Raw genomic sequence first — 21,880 nt, 5'->3', positions numbered from 1 at the left:
TCATTTATGTACCTTTATTGATTCGTTAGTAAGGGAACTTTGTATGCCAATCTTATACCCACCGCCTAATTGGCAACACAACTAACGAGCAATTTGTACTATGCAAAACATAATTATTTAAACATATTTTGTTATATAGAGCGGTACAGTAATCTGTAACACAAAAAATGCTCCGTGAAATATTACTGTTCTTATTTATTTGTAGTATAACCTGCGAAAAGGAGAGTAAATTGAAAGATTTGCAGGACAATAATCGAATGGTCGGCATAGACACAGTTCACGACGTTAAAATAGACAAGGATACAATTATATCTAGAAATATGAAACTTGAGAAACGTAATTCGGGAAAGAAATGTAAGTTAAAAGGCAATTTAAGATATATCTTTTTAACAGTCTTCAGGGGTAACTCTAGTTGAACTCTTATTCTATTTCGAATATTTTCAAAATAAGAAATCTTGGTTGGTACATCAATAAACCTTAATTATTTCTGCTTTATAACAGCAGTGTTAAGCGCTGCTGTGTTCTGGTTTGAAGGGTGTGGTAAGGGATACATACTTTTCAGAGGCGTTCCAACTTAGTCCTCAGGGGTAGCGGCGCATCTGTAGCCGACCTCAGGTAGGAATATCTTATTCTATCTGGGGTCGATTACAGATGTCCATGGGCGGCAGTAGCCACTTACCATCAGATGGACTGCATGCTCGTCTGCCACTCCTATGTTATAAAAAAAACAATATTTTTTATATTTATCAGCGGGGGATCATCAAGAAAGCGAGCCCGACTGGCATTACAGTTCGTTTCCCAAAGAAGTGAGCGCCCATGTCGAACAGTTTAAACAGAACATGTCCGAATGCTTAAAGGAAGTGCAGAATAACGAGAAAAAGAGCGTACAACGTTTATCTCCGAGGAAAGAGTCTCCTGTCCACGGAGAATGTTTAATCGCATGCGTCCTCAAACGCAACGGGGTGATCCGGAATGGAAAAATACATAAAGGTTATTTATTCGTTTAATATTCTTTACTGGCCACCCGTGAAGTGTTTATTTAGCTCTATTACCTAGTTTACAGGTCACTTGGCGCCATATTTGATTAATCTTTAGCTTTAGGGACCCGAGCTTACTGTAACCTGTTACAGGTGCAGTGAAACCGTAAAAGTTTTTTTTTATAGTATGGGAGTAGCAGACGAACATGCAATCCACCTGATGGTAAAATGGCTACTGCTGCCCATGGACATCCGTAATCAACCCCAGATAGGATTAGATATTTCTACCTGAGCTCGGCCACAGATGCGCCGCTAACCCTGAGGACTAAGGTGGAACGCCTCGGGAAAGTATGTCTCCCTTAACACACCCTTCAAACCAGAACACAGCAGCGCTTAACTCGGCTGTTATGACGCAGTAATAGGTGTGGCGGTGGAGCCGCCGGAGTCGAACCACAAAGGACTCTAAAACCTTCGAAAGATTTACATGCCGCGTATGGAATTATAACCTGGCAGTATAAATGTAGAATTAAAATTTCAATGATAATTATCGTTAGAACAAAAACAAGTATACGGCATCTGTGCATCTTAATTGCATTATTATTTATACTATTAAGTTATAAGTACTCAAACTTGTGTGAACAGATCCTTAGTCTCTACGTGAAAATCCCACCCTAGAACGAATCCGCATGCAGATAGAATTAAATGTGTTTTTGTGGATGTGTGTTATGAAAAATCTATTCATTCATAGAATAATAAAAAAAACCTTTTTAGAAAACCTCCTAGCACTAGTAAACAAGTTCTACGCGAAGGACGTGGTGTTGATGAAGAAGTTGGAGAAGCAGGTGGACCGCTGCGTGGGCAGCAGTAGCCGCGGCGGCGACGACTGCGCGCTGGCGGCTCGCCTCAACGAATGCACTAATGCGCTCATGGCCAATAACAAACATACTATCGTTGTGAACTATTGATAGTTATAATAAACTAGCTGACCCGGCAAACTTTGTACCGCCTCAGAAGCTATTTATTAAATATATTTCATATTTACTCACCTATTAAACCTTCCCTGGACTTCCATAAATTATTCTAAACTAAAATTAGCCAAATCGGTCCAGCCTTTCTCGAATTTTAGCGAGACTAGCGAACTGCAATTGATTTATATATATATATATATAGATTATGGGATTTCAATAGTTTGTATTTATGGGAGTTATCAGGCAAAACTTGAAAGACGTACAATAAAGTATTCATTTTATAATAGACTGCAAAATAATCACTATTTCATGACGATGGCAAGTGGCCCGACGGCCGCTTGCCATCGTCACGGGCGACAACATTCGGCTCTAAACAAGCCGGCACGTTGACGATGATAAAAGCCCGACGAATGACGTCGTTGATGGTAGCGTGACGTCAGCGCCGCAATGACAGCGATGGCGTTCAACGGTCTTTACCCCCAGGCGCAAACATGTACAAATTGATAACGTTAAGTTATCTAAAAGTGTACCTAAATTACCCGAAGGGTATGCCTGCAGCCAAAATCCCGATTCTCGCTCTGTTACAGCAAGGAGACGAGCCCTCTCTGCAATATCATGCGCAGAATTGAGAAGTTGATTTCGCACAAGTATGCAGAGAGGTTCGTCCCAAAGTTTCTGTAAATTAAGATGAACCGGAAATTTTAGATTTGGTCCAGCAAGGGGGGGCACACTTTCATACAAAATGACTTTTTGTGTAGACACTAGCGCCACGTAACGACTCGCCCCGGAAGCTTCAAATTAAAATGGCGCCGGAGTGACAGTTAACCGTCAAAACTCAAAATGATGTCTGTTGTCAAATGTCCGCAACTTCGTTAGTCGTTTCTAATTTAAGTAGTTGTTTTTGCAATTTAGAGAGACACCGTTGCGACAACTGTACATATTTGATGCCTCCCTCGTAAGTTGTATCTTTAACATCAACTGTAAAGGAGCGTGATTCGAAAATTCACATCGTCACAAATTTTTGTATCTTTCTGATATTTATAAAGTATGAAAATGTAGTTTTGTTCTTGTATCAAAAAATCTATGTCTGCATCTCTAACGTCTACGTCAGACCACGTCTACGAAACTACGAAGAATCACTTCCGCGTAATTGTAGTTGTGGTCGCAGTAGCAGCAATTTACGAAGCAATTCTTCGGATTGTATCAGATGGTATGTAAGTAAATATTCATTCCCCTTTTACATTTAGGTGTGCACAACTATAGAAATGTCTCAATAATTAACATAAACTTATAAGGAAACAAAATTGTTCCAAAATCTTGTAACTATAACTTCAAAACCATTCAGCACGCCAATCTCTCTGTTGCACTTTACAGACACCAAACGGTACTCATATTCACCATTAACCATGAGGTGCTTTCATTTTTTTTCATATAACATAACAATTCATGGTTCCAACATAAAATGCTCTAGAGCCATTGAGTACGAGATACTCGGCGTCGCTTTGTCATTAAATGATTCGTATATTCACCATTAAGCACGAGATGTTTGGGCTATCATTTATATGTGGCAAATGGTCGAATACACAAAGCATCAGGACCGTCGAATACGAGACACTCTGAGTGTTACTTTGTTGACACTAAACGGTTCACTCATTTGCCATTGAGTACGGGATACTCGCGCTAACATTTATATGTGGCAATTGGCTTGAATGCTTCCATCACTAGCTAATGCACTAACAACCAAGCTAGAGCTGCTAAAACACAAGGTTATGTCAACCTTATTATGCCAACTCTGACAAAATAATTTTCAGAGCCAGTAAATTGCAAGAATCATTCATGGAGTTATTGCAAATACCAAAACATCTTTGTAATTATATGGCAAAACAGTGTTCTGACAGAAATGGAAAATATAATTATGTCAACTTCCAGGAACAAGCAGTCAATACTATGATATCATCAGAGATCTCTAAAATTGGAAGGAATGTCTGAAGCAACTGGATAAGTGTAATATTCCAATGGGAACTGAGGAAATTAACCTGGTAAATTCTAATGCTCCTCTCAGAATAACATTCGAACTAGTGTTACCTATAATGGTCATAATAGGTAATTTATGCTCCACCACAAGACACAAGACAAAAATAAGTGCAATACAATAGAACAGAAAATGGTAGTTATCACATAGCTGGTATGCTAACCCAAAACTAATATAACTCCATGCACATAAGAATCTCACTAGGACTCTACGCACAGCTTGATGCTCATGAGCTCATGTAATAGAATTATACTGAAGACATTGAAGTTCACTTAAATGCTTTACAAATAATATAAGAGTAGCTATTGTATCAGGAAATAATGCCTAAAATAAGCATTTGTGACATAAATGTAATCTTATGCAGTACCCCGTTGCCAATTTGAAATTGGTTGAGATTGGTCATTCCATATAAATCAATGGTGTTATATGATATTAAAATTTAATATAAGGTGTCAATATGAAAATTTTATAATGAGACATATAATTATTTTTGTATTAGTTGAAATGAAATGGAATGAAATGATTGTTAGATTTTAAATAAATTAGGCACCATTTACTGGTATAGAGTACTTACTTACTTAATCTCAATAAGTTTTTAAAGTTATCTATCAATGCACTGGTTTACAGTGATAATCAATCCAGAAGTCTGGAGTTGTCTTTGGACACAAAACCCTTTATTATTTATCCTAAGGCCAGGCACTATAACATTTCAAATTGTACTAAATAATAGACGTGCATACTTGTAAATAATTCATATACTTTGAATTTTTATGTATGTATTACTTATATACATATATTGTATTGGTGACATAAATGCAAATATGTGAATATCAACAGTTAACTTTATTTCCAATTATGAGAATACATACCAAATTAACATTTTGGATCTTACATTTACCTTTCAATGATTCAATAGGAATAAAAACAGTAATAAAAAAGGTTTGGAATTGGTGCATGTGTTAGGACTTGTTTGCATTTTTCAAAACAATCTACAAATTCTGCGGATGCTTCTACCTTAGCATTCTTTTTTAGACATTTCGTCATTGGTTTTGTGAGTTTAGCGAAATCTTTAATAAATTTCCTGTAGTACCCTACCAATCCGAGGAAGGCTTTGATTTCCTTCTGCGTTTTAGGTAGTGGAAATTTTTGTACAGCTGCTATTTTATCTGAATTAGGTTTAAGACCTTCATTCGTGAGAGTATGACCTAAAAATTTAACTTGTTTCTGCAAAAATTCCGACTTATTCAACTGTATTTTTAAATTATGAACTCTAAATCTTTCGAAAACTTGCCTACATGTATCTAGGTGCTGTTCTAATGAAGTAGAGTATATAATTACATCATCTAAGTATGTAAGTACGTTATCTAGTCCTCGAAGAACTGAATCCATTAACCTTTGGAAAGTGCTAGGTGCGTTTTTTAAACCAAACTGCATCCTTAAAAATTCGTAATGACCTCTTTCCGTACTGAATGCTGTTTTCTCTACATCTGCTGAATCCATTTCGACTTGATGATAACCTGATGCTAAATCTAACGTTGTAAAGTATTGTGCACGTCCTAATTTGTCTAAGATATCGTTAATATTAGGCAATGGGTATTTGTCTTCTTTTATTTCCTCGGGAAAAAGAAAATTTTCCTCCTCATTTTCCTGTGGATAAAATAATTGAGATTCCGGCTCAAATTCTATCGTTTCATTTTCTGGTTCATTTGATTGAAAATTTAACCTATGCTGCACCGGTTTAATGTTCGGCGGGATGTTTGAGTTTTGCTGCACAAAGCGCGGTTGAGCACCACCCTGAGGCCGAATATATTTATGACCGACCTGTGGCGGTAGGCCACGTTGCGCCTGATAATTTGCCGGTGGCACTGGGTACCTATAATAATTGTTTGGGCTTACATTTAATTGTTTGGCCTAGGAGGCATCATCTGCCTCATCCTATTCTCTGACACTTTCCTGTTTTTTAGTTTTAGTTCCTCTTGTTTAGCTATGGCTATGGCAGCCTCTAGTAACTAGAATCTAGAGTCAACAACTAGAGTCTAGTTGTTCTGTTCCCCTAACACGAACACTGAGAGATATCAAAGGATCTAATTGATCTAAAAACACATTTAAAGCCATTTTTTCATAAAATTGTTTTTTATCAATGTCAAAGCTAATTAATGCGTAAGCAATTTCCCCGACCTTTTCTGCAAATTGGTCTATCCCCAACCTATCTTTTGTGAGTTGCATTAACTCCTGGACCAGTTTCACCTCGTCCCTAAAATCTCCGAATCTATTTTTCAGTATGTTTTTTATATCTTCCCATGTACGGAAATCACTGTTTTGAGAAAGAGCCTCAACTGCTTTACCTGTAAGTTTGTTCCTAATTATACTAGCTACTGCTGACTCTTGCCCAATCTCTATGTCTTCTAAAACACTTTCTACTCCTTTGATAAAAAATTCTAACGTTTTTTTATTACCGTCGTACGATGGTAATAATATCGACAACGTTTTAAAATCAATTGTCGTTTTTTCATTTTTTGGTTCCTGAGCCATTTTAGCACAAATGAATTTTCCAAAAACACAATAAAAATAACACACACACAGTAAAATAACACAAATTAAATAATTCAAATAACAAAAACACTAAAACAATGTTAGTTATATGAGGTAAAATGTAGGAATCTCGGGATTAATCAGAGTAAATACTTACCCCACGAGCATTGCCGATTTCATGGCGTGAGTTCCGAAGAGCTGGAGCTGGATCGGCGTGTCTGGACCCGGTGAGGTTCTTCTTTGAATTCGCGTCGCGGATTACCCGAAGTCACCAGTTCACACACAGATACTGTCCGTTTTAACTAATTTTACACGGGAAACCGTTAATTCAGATCGCGAATCCTACCGACTGCGCCAGTTAGGTAGCGGGTAGGGAGATGTAAGTTTTAAAAAATAATTTATTTAATAAAAGAGAGCACAACCGATCGCTCTGGCGTTTCTTACAGAACTAGTTACTACTACTACATAATTTCTTAAAGCTACGTTATCTAAATGGTAACACTACACTTCTCACTTCCACTTATTGTTCGTTATGCTAACGTAACTTGTGTTAAAATATTTTTTGAATTTCGAATATCACATATAGGTTACGTTAATTTTTATTTTTATTTAATTATTAGTTTACATACAATTGTATTTAATACTAATAAAATTAATTTTGATCATTTTTTTTTGTAAATAAATGTTCATACAGTGTTATTAAATGATTTTAAATTGTTAATTATATAATCACACAATTCCATCACTTCGGTAATTTTGTATGGTGACACGTTTATCATGTCGTATACAATCTCGAATAATGTTCCAGATGGTGATCAACTGTTTGAGGCGAGTCGTCGTCGCAGGGTTCGTCAGCACATATTTTGAAACGAGGTAAGATTTATTAAAAGCGTGTCCGGTTAATATTTGTGTCAGGTTATAAGGTAGAAAACTAATATTTGTTCTCTTCCACAGATCCTGATGTCAGTGAGACCCGGGAGTAGTTTTCTGATATGCTGCCCCTGTGAAGCGCTCTCATATCTTGATTGCCACATTTTGCGTGTTTCCGATCTGCGAGTGTGATTACAAAGTTAATTGGGAATCTTTTATAATGTAGAGCACGGTGCAGTACTGCTCCACTCTTCCCAGCCCAGTCCGCGGCTTCAATTCCGTGGATTCCCACGTGGCTTTTGACGTATGCAAATATTATGGTGCCTGTGTTTTGTATTCGTTTGATGTTGGTGTGAATTTCACTGACCAATGGGTGAGTGCTACTCCTTTGTTGTAAAGCTTGTAAGAAAGACATTGGTGTTTACTGAGTCGCGTCTTTGTTTGACATATGCTGGCGCCAAAAGCCCCTGTTACACACTTCGTCTGAATTCTGTCAGAGTCACCTTGGATAGGTCCGGGCGTGAAGTAGACTGCAGTTCTTTACAAATTAAAAATGCATTTAAAACACAATAATCAAGGAAGTGAAAAATTATCCTGTGCCACCACTTGTGGGATTTTCTGTCCACAGCATAACTTCTTTTTAGTTGGTCGAATTTGTCTACAAAATTCATATTTGCATTGTAGTTTTTCATGGCATCAGGACAGAGCACTTCAACAATGGTACCATCGCGGTCTCTGCGGTAAAATTGTCCGACATTCTTAGGATCATGATAGTTTGACAAAATAAATACTGATCTCTTATTCCTCCATTTCAACAAACTTATGTTTGTTTCACTAACCCGGTAATCATGTTCGCATCTTAGTAATCTCTTGTCTTCTTCAAATAGAAAGTACTTGCCAACACTAGGCAAGTACTTTCTATTTGAATTCACCGAACCACAGGCGAAAATGTTGTACTCTCGTAATTTCAGTTGCAAGAGATAACTGTTAAAATAATCTACAATTTTAAATAAAAAAATAAATAATAACAAAATTATACTTATAAAATAAAAACGTCGTCAAAAACCCTTTCATGTGGCATAGTGCCCAGAACACTCGCAGTGTTACCTCGCTTAACAGCGAGGCTAATTTTTTGTGCGAAATAGCTGCCAGCCCTCTGGTCACCTGATGCGAGGATAAGTTAGTGTGGGACATGTTCTTCACAATTTTTTTTCATATCAGGCGACCACGGACCCAACGTCTCAGTTGCAAGGGCCGCAAATTCATATTCATAATCATTTATAATGGAAGAATATTTGCGGCGCTTGAGAAACTGAGCGCGGTCGGCTCCAGCCCCAGCACTACTACAGGTGTCATGTATGTAGGTTGGGGCTAGCGTGTCCACACATGTAACGTCCCACACCAGGGCACGACCTAATTTCCACGTAACCAGAGTTGTGCCATCAGGTCTCTTGCCGTCGTCTCTGCACAAACCATTTGGCTCTAGTGAGGCTGGTACAGAGACGGTGACAAGAGCCCTACGGATCAAATCATTTAAGGTGCCGTGTCTATATAAACGGCCAGCGCTCCTGGAGCAGGACCATACTTATCCACGCTTCGGCCACAAAGGCAACGATGAGGTTCACAAATCTTGGCACCCACTGAAATTCTCAGTGTTGAAGCATCCAGAATGGTGCCAAGATTTTGGGAGGGAAGTGCGTGTAACCAGTGGCCTGAGTCTTCTCCGGAAACAGCCAAAAGTCTTGCTCGCTCCGTATCGCCTGCACGATCAAGGAGACAGGCAAACGTGGATGAAATGCCGGGCAAGTCCCAAAATTTTTGTTGCCAAGCATCATTCATAAGAATATTTTCCAAAGGAAATGCGGCCATCCAAGTCTCCACGGCCTCACTCAAGCTCGCCACCCGAACATCAGCTATGTCTATGTTTAAAATTTTGCTGATGAGGGATGACGAACTGTGAGTGGAAGCCAAGAAAGCCGGCAGGGCCACACTTGCTGTGAATCGTATTCCTAACCCTCCTAATTTAATTGGAAGACAAGCCTGCCTCCAACAGCAGTCATCAAAATTTAAATTTAAAATTTTTGTAATACACAGTTTCAAATTATTATCTATGATATTTGTAACCAAAGGAAATTTCCAAATAAGACAACAACGGAGTAAGTAAAGAAATTTAGGTGTAAAAAGGCAAAGGCGAAGAATGTAGATGGCCAAGTGAGGTTTTATTTCAAAAAGACGACCAGATGTTTTATTAAAAAGTTCTAATATAGAATTTATTATAAACGTTACTGCATCCTCAAATAACGGAGCCCCTAATAATGTAAGATTATAAGTGGATTTTATCGAAATACTTGGTGTTAATGATTTAAATTTTGCTACTATGTCTGAATAATGATCTGGAGTAATATGACTAGAAATGAACAATTCACATTTAGATAAATTTATTTTAAGACCAATTGAGGCGAAGTGATCAATGACTCGCTTGAAATGTTAAAATAATTATCAAAATAGACTTTATGATTTTTATTCTTTAAATTCTTGCAAACGTTTTTGACAACTTTACCACCTAAGTCAGTTTCGGCATTATTACCCTGTTTTCCGGTGTAATAATCAAAATCGAGGCAATAACTGTGCACACATCACACACATCCAAAGCTTGTATCCTCGTTTGATTGGCTTTTTGGCATGTATTGTTTCAAATATTTCCTGCCTTTAAATTGATCATACTCTCATCAGTCGCAACTTTTTCCGATGGCTTGTAGTTATTTTGAAAATTAGTTGGCAGAATGTCGAGTAGAGGTCTAATTTTATAAAGTTTGTCAAAGGGCAATTTCTGTTGGGCATTACACGATTGTCGTTTACATGCATAATTCAAAAGCCTACTAAATCTATTGAAACTAATAAACTTAGAAACGTAGCTGTCATGCAAATCACGTGTTGAAGATCAGTGATCTCGGTAGCTTGGCAGTTTTGTTATGTCCATCACCAAGTTCAAAGCAATGAAAACATCAAGTTCTTCTGTTGTAGTAGGTTTATAAGTCTTTCCGGATTAAGTGGCGAAAAGGTTCGTTTGACAATATAGAATGTTTTGTAGATGCTCCGTCTAAAAAAGGCGTCTCCGTCTAAAAAACATTCTCTATGCTAAGAATTTGCTATACGTTGGTTGGTTCCTTTAATTTTGTTTCAATATTAAAAGTGAAATCAGGGTTACTAATAATATTGGGGGTATCTTTGATTTTGTTATCGTATAGATCCCTGCTAACATTTGAACATATCGACACGTGTTCAATTTCATCGTTAGCCTCATTAGACCTCATAGGAAACGGGATAAGTAAACATGTTACGTAACTCATGGATTTCCTTACTTAGCTTCTTCATTTTAGACCGCTGATTTTGATTACGACGGTGTCAACGTAACCGTTTAGAGTTTGAGGTCGGCGACGACGAGCTTGTAGTGGAACTACAAGAAGAGCTGCTACTACTGTGATGTGGCCGTTTGCGATTTATACCACTAGATCCAGGCACCGGCTCTCTTTCAGGGAACACATTATTTCCACTCATTCTGCAAATATGGATCTCTTATTCGAGCTATTGGACTGCGGCTTGGACGACTTGGGACCTTGCGTTGTCGTAAACGAGTATGGTTTGACTATGTCGATCAGGTCTTTTCAGTCGAAAAGCCTCATTCACGCGGTAAGTTCCATTGAATGAAGGTGATTGAGAATAGGGATGTGACATTGTTGATTAAAAATCGATTTTTAATTAATCGATTTTTTTTTAAGTATGTAAAATCGATTAATAAATAATCGACTTTTCTTAAGAAAATAATCGATTTTGTTGTATAAATCGATTTTTTCTTAATTTTTCAGTTGATTTCAAAATAAACGCCATATTCAATATATCAATATATTTATTAATTAAAAATAAACAACAGAAACAGTAAGTTCTTATATAATCAACACAAATTAAAGTTTTAAAAGAATTAAATTTTTTTTTTCACATAAATCAACAAAATTAAATTATTCAAATAAAAAACTAGATATTCCTACTGAAATAGTAAGTTCTTATAAAATCAACGGAAATTAAATTTTTAGAATAATCAAATTACAAAAGGTTCAAATTAAAATAAATCAACAAAATAAATTATTTAAATAAAAAAAAACTAGAAATCCGTAGGCAATGAGTTCAGAAATAATAGCTTAGGTAAGCGTTTGGATAATATTCGGCTCCTGGTCTTTGTTAATATGGCGCCAGCTTTCGAGAATAATCTCTCTGCTGGAGCCGAAGAAGCCGGTACCAATAGGTGCTTACACGCCAAATGTGTGAGTTTGGGATAAGCTCCCTCATAGCTTTTCCAGGATTCTAAAGCGTCTTCTTTTAATCCTATTAGAGGCGCAGCTATGTACAAGCTTAATTCAGATGTCTGAATTTGACTTCGACTTGTTCTCATAGTCTCCAACAACAACTTGTTGTGGGTTTCCCAAATATCATCATTATCCACATCATCAGCGGCCGAAGTTATTGACAGAGGGCAATCCTCAGGTTCTCGGTTTTCTTCAATGGATTTTTTAATGTAGTTCATAGTTCTTGCCAAAGATGCTCCGTCATCAAGGTGTAATTTTTTAAAACGAGGATCTAGAAATGTTGCAGTATTAAATAAATGAACTTTTTGTATGTGCTCAAATCTTTTCTTAAATTCATTTATTATTGAATTTTTTAATTGAATGGCCAAATCATGCGATGGATATGTTTTTTCCAAAAACTGTTTCAAGCACATTATAATAGGAATAGCTTTACTTGCGCTAACATATTTTTCAGTGCACATCTCCTCGCTTACTTTCTCAAACGGTTTGAGAATTTTTACGACCTCTTTCTTCATAGGAGGAGCATTAGGGTAGTTCAATAAAATACCGCCAACCGTCCCACTCATAGCTATAAACCTTTCAAGCATATGTAATTGAGAATTCCACCGCGTTGAAACATCTCCTATCAGGTGTTTAATTTTTCCTTCCGGTACATTTTCAGCCTTTTGAGAATTTCTCAATTGGTCTGCAGCAACTCCGCTCTGATGGAACCATTGTACGATTCTGCGAACTTTATCGATAAATATTTTTATTTCATTTACCATGACTGAATTTTGCACAACAAGGTTTAATGTGTGGGCTATACAACGAATATGCTTTGCTCTTCCAAATGTTAATTCAATGGCTTTTACTATATTTGCACCATTGTCTGTAGTGACGGCCACAATTTTTTCATCAGGAATTTCCCATTTTTCACAAATATGTTTAATGGTGGTTGATAAATATTCGGCGGTATGACTCTCCGAAAGCGGCTCACAAGCTATATTGAAAGAAACAATCTTAAAATTTTTGATAAAATGAATAGTTACTCCCAGATAGCTCTTCATTTGTAAATCCTTACATTCGTGAATCGTTAAACATATATTGGTAACGGATTGTAACTTTTTGATTATAACAGCATTTTTTTCCTCGTATTTTCCATCAATGATGCTGGTTATAGTTTTGCGACATGGGATTTTATATAATGGTGCAAGTAATTTAATCAATTTTCCAAACCCTTCTCCTTCAACCACGCTGAAGGGAAGGTTATCGCGGTATATCAGTTCTGCTATAGCGTCTGTAATCTGTTTGTTTTTTGAACCCCCTGATCCAAATTCTAATATTTTTGAGAATGACGCTTCTATGCCTTTTTTTTGTCGTTTAGGAGTTGAAGACTCTACAGAATCTTCAATTTGAGATGCGGAAGTAGTCAGTATCATATTCACAGAGTCTTCAGAACATGTAGATGTCGATGGCTTTAAAATCAAGTCTGCAATTGATTCTTCCTGCGAATTGTTTCCTGACTTGACAGGATGATCCTACAACAAAATTAAATTGGTTAAGAATATCCTTTAACATATTTAATTATTTATTTACACAACACTCGTCTATTATTACAAGTGTAACCCCAATGCAATAGACCGGCAAAAATAAACATGCTATTCAAATAAAATTAAATAAAAATAGAAATTAATTTACAAAGATAATAAACAAAACGTGATTAATATTATTATCAAATGGCCACTAAACTAATAGAATATTTCGTATAATATAAGCCAATCAAAATAAAACTTAATTTTGACTTGATTGGTCACTGTTTACATCGAAAAATCGATTTGTTATCTGAATCGGTAAGTATATCTTTCGATTTGTATACGCCCATCCCTAAACTACAACTGTCAAAATGAAAACTTTAACATGTCAATAGTGTTAATGAGCGGGAATTATAAATATAGTCCTGAATGGCCCTGATTTATCATTTGGTTGGTTCATAGCAACGAAAATGTTGTACTATGGCATTGTTGTGCGAAAATGTTGTACATGTTGTGATCTTATTAGTGAAAACTAATCATTGACAACTCAGTATTTGTTTAGAAAGTGGTCTAGTTTCTTTGTAATTAATAATTGTAATTAAATTCAAATATGTACTGTAATTAAATTCAAGTACTTACCTCTTTATTTTCAATACTAATGATACTAGAGTGTTTCCTTTCCATGTGCTGTTTTAAATTGGTAGTATTACTACACGTTTTTAAAATTTTAGGGCAATATTTACATTTAGCATTGCCAGATTTATTGTCAACATGAAAATATTGACGCCAACTACTTGTCGTTCTTTTAGTCGTAGACATTGTTAAAATCGAGACTTTTAATAACACAATAAAAGCTTTTTGTCCGGAAAACCTTTTGAATTGTCGTTTGTTTGAAAAATGAAGTTTTAGCAACGAATAATGAATGACATATCAACCGAATGTCAGTAAAGTAGCACAGTTCATCGACTAACTCCATCTAGTGAATGTTTGATTAAATAAATCATCTAAACTGTTTTAAAGCACAGAAAGAATACCATCATAGATGCACAGATGGCGTTAATGTAATATTATGGAGATATGATAGTATTCTTTGGGAGTTCGCGGGATCGCGTTCCGGGCACCAAGCCAGAGCCCAGAAGACTAAACGTAATGTCGGGGTGCATTGATTGCATGATTATAAAAAATCGATTATTAATCGATTATTAATTAAAAAAAATCACGAAATAAAATCGATTTTTACTTCAAAACAATCGATTTTTAATCGATTATTTTCATAATCGATTTTTTATTCACATTCCTAATTGAGAATCGGTTTAGGATCTCAGTTCATTTTTTCCGCCAATTCACGACTGGTTTGGCAACCGTTCTTCTTCAAAGTGATATGAGACTTTCTTCATCGAATTCAGCAGGCCTTCCGCTGCGAGGCGTGTCATCGTCGCTAAAGTCGTCAAAAGTCATGGTAAGGGTACCGGTCTCAATTTTAGTAAATATGGTCCTAGAAGTATTAATTTTGATATCTTGGCTGTTTGATACACGTCATTAGGCAGACGATACGATTTCTTATGAATTCCACTTGTGTGTCTCATAAAAGTTGATAATTGTTTTAAATGATTTTCCGTCATACTTAACACTTGTGTTAAAGTGGTTAGATGCTTTCGGAGGTTAGTATTTGAAATGACATCAGGATTTTTAGCGCCGTATTCTTTGGCCATTTTTATTTAATACTTTGTTTAATACTTTTGTGTGGCTACACATGCTTGTGAAGCATCAAGGCCTAGCAAATACATATAAGTTATGACTTGGAATAAGTTTTTTCGGATAGTTATTAGCTAATAAGTCGATGTCTGCTGTACGTCTGTGCTAAGTAAAACGGGAACTCCTCGGTTTTTGTTACAACGTATAACAATCCTTTAAAATTTGCGCACAAATATTTGCTCAGACTTTTACAATGTTTTTTTCTTTTTTTTAATAGTGGGTTGGAGGATTAGTAGACTCCTCATAGGTGCTAAAAAAAGCACGTTGAAGTTCACCCAGTCGTTTCCAATTCAACAATAAACAAACTTTGCAGTACAATTTTAGAAGCCACCTTAGCTTTTCTGTTCAATTTTGTGGGCAAAGTGATCATCTCTATCACAATCTGATAAGATCTCATTATAGCTACTTACATCAATATTTTTATTTGGGGAGAAATTTTCCGTGTTTTCTTTAGCTGTACTGTTTTGAACTTCTACAATAGTGTTGTCGATTTTAACCACCAGTTGATTTACCTTCTCTTGAGTACGAGGTGTTGCTTCAGGTGATACCAATTTAAGAATACGACTTGCTCTCCAAGACGCCATGCTACAAAAAAATAACTACACTTTTTTAATTAACAGTCATTAAATTAAGGCACGTCTACAACTCAGAAGATAACGGATTGAGTCACGGTTTTAAACGTCAATAATAATGTAAAACTAAATTCATATAAATAAGTCGCCCCGTGATCACAGCTGATGCAACTCAGCCGAAACATCGGGAAAACAAAATAGCAAGGTATGACGCGATTAATACCCGTTTTAACTAAATTAATGCCCTCACTAAGGCAGAAATGGCTTTAGGACGGAAGTAATAGTATCTATTCTTTGCTTTAGGTTAGTATCTGACAAAATTATCTTATATTTAATAAGGATTAGGGTAGAATAAAATAATAATAAGACTGGCCTAATTGTAGAGGAAAGTAACCAAATATGGGCTACCATTTTGATTTTGCTTAAAAAATAAAAAACTATTAAAAGATTAACCATTTATTGTTGTCAAAATAATCACACATACATTTCTAAAGAGCTAAGTAACAATCATATGTTCCTAATATTATAATTTATAATTATATTGAGCATTAGAACCAAATATCAAAATAGATGCTAAATATGGAGCAGGTACTCAAATATGGGGTACTAATAAAAACTTATAGTATCTTCTGTGAAAATAACAATTATAAATATTTATCTTATAAGAGATCAAATAACTTTGGTGGATGGAATAAATCACATAATTTACTTTCAAATACCACTTAATTTACTTACAAAAATCACATATCCAAGTGTCAAATTCTGGCCCAGCACAGTCATTATGTGCCCAGAGCTGACACATTAAACATCTAATCCATAGTTCTCCGTCTGCATTTTCGGAAAAAAGTTCCTGACAAAACATACACGCTGCATCGGCAGTGTCAGGAGCCGCTCTTCCTATAGGGGCATCTGGTTCACTATCTGAATCAAATTGGATATATTCTTCACTTTCACTTTCATCCCTGGTCTTGGCTTTCTTATTTCCAGAACTTTTTTTCTTTTGCTTGGGTTTCTTATCTTTTGTTTTATTTTCTTTTTCAATCTTCTTCTTATTTGTTTCAATGAGGTCATTTTTATATGGAGATAAAGTTATGACCGAGGCCACAGCAGCTTTTCTACCTCTATTGGATGTAGTTCTGATTTTTTTTGGTACGGGGCTTATGTCATAAGGAGATACTAGACCTAGACTGCTACGACCAATCCCGGAAGTTGAAGGTTGACAGTCATTTGTTGGTTCATGGCCAGTACCTGGAGTTTCTGTTTGAGTTTCAGACCTAGACCTCAAGTCCGGTGATTCGTTCGAAATCAAATTCTCATCAATCGGAATAGGTGTCAATGGTGAAAGGAGGAACCTTGGATTGTTAGTCGATGACTCTTCATTATTGCGGGTAGATTTTTCCGGAGTAATATTTGTGCATCCATCTTTGGCAGAATTTTGTTCCGCTGCAAGAAAATCTGCATCGCTGAATATGGTTTTATTCAATGGCCAAAGACCTGTAACGCGGAACCCGTTTGCTGCAATTTCACCTGTTTGCACTTTCATGTAAGCTCGCCCAAATAACTCTACAATGTCAAAAGGGCTCAGTGCTCTGTTGTTGTTTCTGATCCATGTTCGTATTTCTTCACTGTAGTAAACTTTCAATGGTCCCATGAACGTCTTGTCCAACGGTTGCAGCTTGTGGGTTGTGTGAGGTGGTAGAGATACAATATCAACATTATTCTCTCTAGCTAAGTCTATTACATCAATGTTACGGGTGTGGCTGAAATGGCCATCTAATATCAATAAAACTCTTGAATCTGGTGTTGGGTGTGTATGTTTTATGAAGTGTTTGAACCAATCTGTAAAAATATTTATTTGGATCCAGCCTGATGGATGAGCAACTCCTTGAGCACCAGGAGGACAACCTCTCATCAATTGTAAGTTCATATTTTTTCTTGGGAAAATTATAAACGGAGGCACAAAATGGCCGGTGGCATTCATGCATGCTATAATTGTAACCAGGGAACCCCTTTCAGCTGACGTTAGTGATGCTATCTGCCTCTTTCCTCGGCGTCCAATTACTTCTGGAATTCTACTTTGGACAATGGTCAGGCCGGTTTCATCAACGTTGTAGACTCGATCTGCTGAATAGTTATTTTTCTCGTATATCCCTTCCAAAAGTTGAAAAAAATTGTCCACGTTTTCTTTATTAAAGCCGAATGCTCTTGCAAATGAGGTTCCCGTGGGCCTCCTAATTGACAATTTATCTTTATGACGTTTTAAAAATAGCCTTAACCATGTTTTCCCCGCAATGCCTGATTCCCCAAACGGATTTTGTAAATTGTTACGAACTGCCAACATGTATGCCATTCTGCGTAGATCAGTCCTTGTCAATCCATGAAATTTGCTTTCTAACGTTAAGATATATTCTACTAAAACTTTTTCTAATTGTACCCCCAACGTTGTTTTTCTACCTAATGTCGTGGCAGCCGCGTCTTCAGGACTAAGTTCTGTTTTCAGGCTTAAGCGTTGCAATGTCGATCTTGGTACTTTGAAAATTTTTGCTGCTTTGCCCATTTTCTTCTCGCGAACCATTTTTATGGCTTTAATCATTTGCTCTTTATCCCAAGTTTTTCTTGGTTCTTTTGATTGTGTTGGAGCCATTCTAAAAAAAAATAAGAAGATACCTATAGAACGACATAACCAAGCACCTAAAATACTTTACAGATATGGGTAATACCTAATAAGTAATAGCCCATATTCGAAATTCTTAACTAAAATAAATCTGATCGTGTACTTTACATTTCATGGGAAGCAAGCAGTAAATCGACCGAAAATCATAAAATACACCTTACATTCTTCAATAAAACACATAGTTACAGTATTTAGACCTAAGATTGTTTAATTAAACAGCACATTGATACGTACCTCAGAAAAGTTTTCGACAGCACCAACACAAGTATGGCCGACGCTGGCGACAGTTCGCGCGCGATTGCCGAGAGTGAGTAAGTGCGATGTTAGAGCGAGTGAATGCGATGTACGATCGTCGTTTGTTGCCTCTTTCGACTGTAAGTTTTTGAGAATTGTCGCTAGCCCATATTAAAGCACTAGCCCACATTTAGTTACTTTCCTCTAATAAAATAAAGTTAATTCAATAAACAGCTAATCAGACGATGCATAGAATAAGTAACAATTAACATTATTCTATTCTAATGGAAAGGGAAATAATTTTAAATGTCACAAATAACTTTTGACAATAAACATCATTAAGCATGTTTCATTATTAAATTTGTACGATAATTTAAAACTAAACCGAAGTAAGTCATTTTGTGCCAAAATTATATGTATTGTTTTAAAATGAAAACGAAATAACTAATATAAATTCGGACGACGCATTAATAAAATTTAAACTAAACTGCAATAAGTCAAAATGATATCACGACGTAGTGACATACTTTTATAATAAAGCGAAATAAGACTTAGTTATTCACTTTATGAATAAATTAAAACATGAAATAAGACTTACCTGTTAATAATATAAAGATTTATGCTGTAATGTTTCGCACTTTGAATAATTTTGCGATCACCTTGCTTGCATCACTGTTGGCACATTACTGAATATAGCCGTTTACTGGAACCAACCTGTTCGGGCGCGTTAGTCAGAAAGAGAGCGACAGCGTTTTATTTCGTTCATATTCATTCAAATCGAGCGGCGGTTGGATCGTAAATATTCTTAGCAATATGTTATTACGTTTTATGATTAAATCTATAAACACCCTATTTTTGAGTTATTTCTCTTTATGATTAAGCATGCGAAACGATGTCTGAAGAAGTTATCTCAACTGTTGGAGAGTTTATTTCCTTTCTTAGTGGCAACAATCCAGGAACTTTGTCAATATGGTGATCCTTATTTTTTTCTGTGACAGAAGTATCTTCTTTCACAGTTGACGACGACGGTCCAGGTATTTCCATCTCATTTCTTTGTACTAAAATAAAATGTATATAAGTAATTAATGGAATCAGGCGTTATTTTGCAGAAGTCCATCATAATATAAAATAACGGTCTAAATATTTTTCTATCTTATATTAAAATTCATATACTTAAGTACCTATTTAGCTAAATCAGATTACACATGTAAATAGCAATTATAAGTGAGGGTGTCCCCACATAGCATTCGCCGGGCGTACGTGTTCTTGACGCGAACGCCGCGTAAGCGCAGCGACAACCCGGCGATTACGTCGCGTTTTATGAGCATGCAGTAATTGTACTGGCGTGCACTTACCACGGTGAGATGGCAGACAAGTGCGGGCCTATTTTATAATTTAAAAAAAACTTCGCGTTGCATTGCAGCTGCCTGACTGACGCACTATGGGCCGGCCGGCCGCAAATAGAACGCGACGCAAGCATACCGTTTGCGCAGCGCTCGCGTCGCGTAATTTATGTTCGAGGAACGCCTACTCTCAGCTGACATTTAAAAATATAGTAATTTGAAACGGTTTTTGTTGCTACTTACTAGTGTCATCAGTATTATTCTGCTTCTCACCAGACGAGTTAATAGCGTTTTCTAACTCTTCCTCGGTCTGAAGAACCTTTTTTATTGAATCTGGTAGTGTTTCAATTCCAACATGAGCTTTTCGTCCTAAAAAAAAGAATTCATAAAATGTTAAGATTATTCTATTTTCGCAGTTAAACTATTAGATGGTTTGGTCATGTTGAAAGGATGAATGAAAGGACTTTCTCATAGTAAGTTTCGGCTAGCTACCCGTTACACCCTGTAAGGGCATGTTCAGATTCTTGACCCGCGTCGTATCGTACCCGCGCAGAACTCGCACACGCGTTGTACTGTACGCGCGCTCGCCCCGCGGCAGCCCCGCGCACAGCCCGCGCACAACCCGCGCACAGGCGCGGGTCAAGTGCGGGTGGACTTCGATAAATTCAATTTGAGATCTAATTGAAGTGTCATAAGACTCAAATTACATACAACACAAAGGGGCTTAGACGCGGCTTAAACGCGGGTGCTGATACGCTGGGCGAGCGCGAAGCGGGCGCGGGTCATCAGAACGCGCCCTAATATACTCACCAAACATCACTTCAAATGGCGATTGTTTTATGCCATGATGGTATGCGCAATTTTTCTTCAGTTGACAGAATCGGAGGCCCTCACTCCAACGATTAGTTTTATTATCTTCCATCCATGCGAACAATATTTGCTGTACATGCTGATTTGCACGCTCCACGCTTCCCTGACTTTGAGAATGACGTGGTTTGCCATACACTATGGACAATTCGGGCCACATTACTTTTAACTCTTCTACGACACGGTTGGCGAATTCTCGTCCGTTGTCTGATTGAAGCACAGAAGGCGCACCTATAGTACAAAATATATCAAGGAGATTGTGCGCTACTTCCTGTGCTGTTTTTGTGTGTAGGGGACGAAGAATCACAAATTTTGTCAAATGATCTTGGTAGTTTAAAATATACAGTAGGACCTCTTTAATCCGAACTCTGAAAATTTAGCCCCCGTTCGGATTGGTGGAGCGTTCGGATTATAGGGGTATAGATGATAAGGGTATTTTTTGTGAATAAAACTACATAATAGATACATACATAATACAATATTTGTATTCATCTATAAACGTTACATATTTTATTCAACATTTTTAAAGAAATCCAGTATTTTGGTTTGTCGTGTGGTGTTTAATGACAAATAAAAAGCTTTGTCTCGTAATTTACGTAAAAGCATTTTTTCTGGCAAAGGAATATCCACTTGATCAGCCCATTCAAGACATGTATTTAAGGCAGACATGGCGCTTGAATGGGAAACGCTTGCCACGGGTTTAGCGTGTGAAATCTCTTCATTTTCACCATCACATTCCTGTGTTACTTGCCGTATAATTTCATCGTCAGTAAGAGGTTCAGTTTCATTTAGGTCATCATTGCTTAGTAAGAAGTTATTAATTTCAGCCTCAGAGTAGCCTCTATCAACGAAAAATGCTAAAGGAATGTCATCTTCGGATTCAAAGTCTTCGCCTGTATGTTCTTCGATGTGTGATTGAGGCCACAAGGCAGACCAAGATTTTTTTATTAGGTCCGCATTCAAGTGATGCCAGCTTTCAGCCAGTAAGAAAACAGCATCTTTCATGGTGGTCTTCTTAAGGACATCAGATACAGTACATTCAGATTCCAATTCTTGCTGAGCAAAAACTTGCAGTAAAAGTTTTTTCTTGTAATTCACCTTTATATTTTGGATAACGTTTTGGTCCATTGGCTGGATAAGAGCTGTGCAATTAGGAGGCATATATAAAACTGTAAAATCTTCAT

At 36.7% G+C, this 21,880-nt stretch overlaps 3 protein-coding genes across 3 annotated transcripts; 1 reads left to right on the top strand and 2 right to left on the bottom strand.

The window, feature by feature from the left end:
• Nucleotides 1–22: 22 nt before the first annotated feature.
• On the top strand, nucleotides 23–1,967 carry LOC140754467 (uncharacterized). The gene is made up of 3 exons (XM_073089485.1): nucleotides 23–354; nucleotides 751–990; nucleotides 1,749–1,967. Exons 1-3 carry the CDS (start codon nucleotides 168–170, stop codon nucleotides 1,940–1,942), a joined length of 621 nt encoding a protein of 206 aa, XP_072945586.1. The 5' UTR covers nucleotides 23–167; the 3' UTR covers nucleotides 1,943–1,967.
• Nucleotides 1,968–15,964: 13,997 nt separating this feature from the next.
• LOC140754407 (uncharacterized) lies at nucleotides 15,965–18,035 on the bottom strand. The gene has a single exon (XM_073089413.1). The coding sequence runs from the start codon at nucleotides 17,926–17,928 to the stop codon at nucleotides 16,306–16,308; it is 1,623 nt and encodes a 540-aa protein (XP_072945514.1). The 5' UTR covers nucleotides 17,929–18,035; the 3' UTR covers nucleotides 15,965–16,305.
• An 820-nt stretch (nucleotides 18,036–18,855) lies between these two features.
• Nucleotides 18,856–21,034, bottom strand: LOC140754289 (KRAB-A domain-containing protein 2-like). Its single transcript, XM_073089265.1, has 3 exons — nucleotides 20,640–21,034; nucleotides 20,073–20,198; nucleotides 18,856–19,544 (listed from the first exon to the last, which is right to left on the bottom strand). The coding sequence occupies exons 1-3, from the start codon at nucleotides 20,854–20,856 to the stop codon at nucleotides 19,363–19,365; spliced, it is 525 nt and encodes a 174-aa protein (XP_072945366.1). The 5' UTR covers nucleotides 20,857–21,034; the 3' UTR covers nucleotides 18,856–19,362.
• Between the last annotated feature and the right edge of the window lie 846 nt (nucleotides 21,035–21,880).

Source organism: Epargyreus clarus, unplaced genomic scaffold (genome assembly GCF_041222505.1).
Source record: "Epargyreus clarus isolate Ecla_fem2 unplaced genomic scaffold, WU_Ecla_fem_2.2 ptg000029l, whole genome shotgun sequence".
Lineage (NCBI taxonomy): Eukaryota > Metazoa > Arthropoda > Insecta > Lepidoptera > Hesperiidae > Epargyreus > Epargyreus clarus.
Note: the sequence above shows the minus strand (reverse complement) of the source record. Positions and strands in the feature narration are given on the sequence as shown.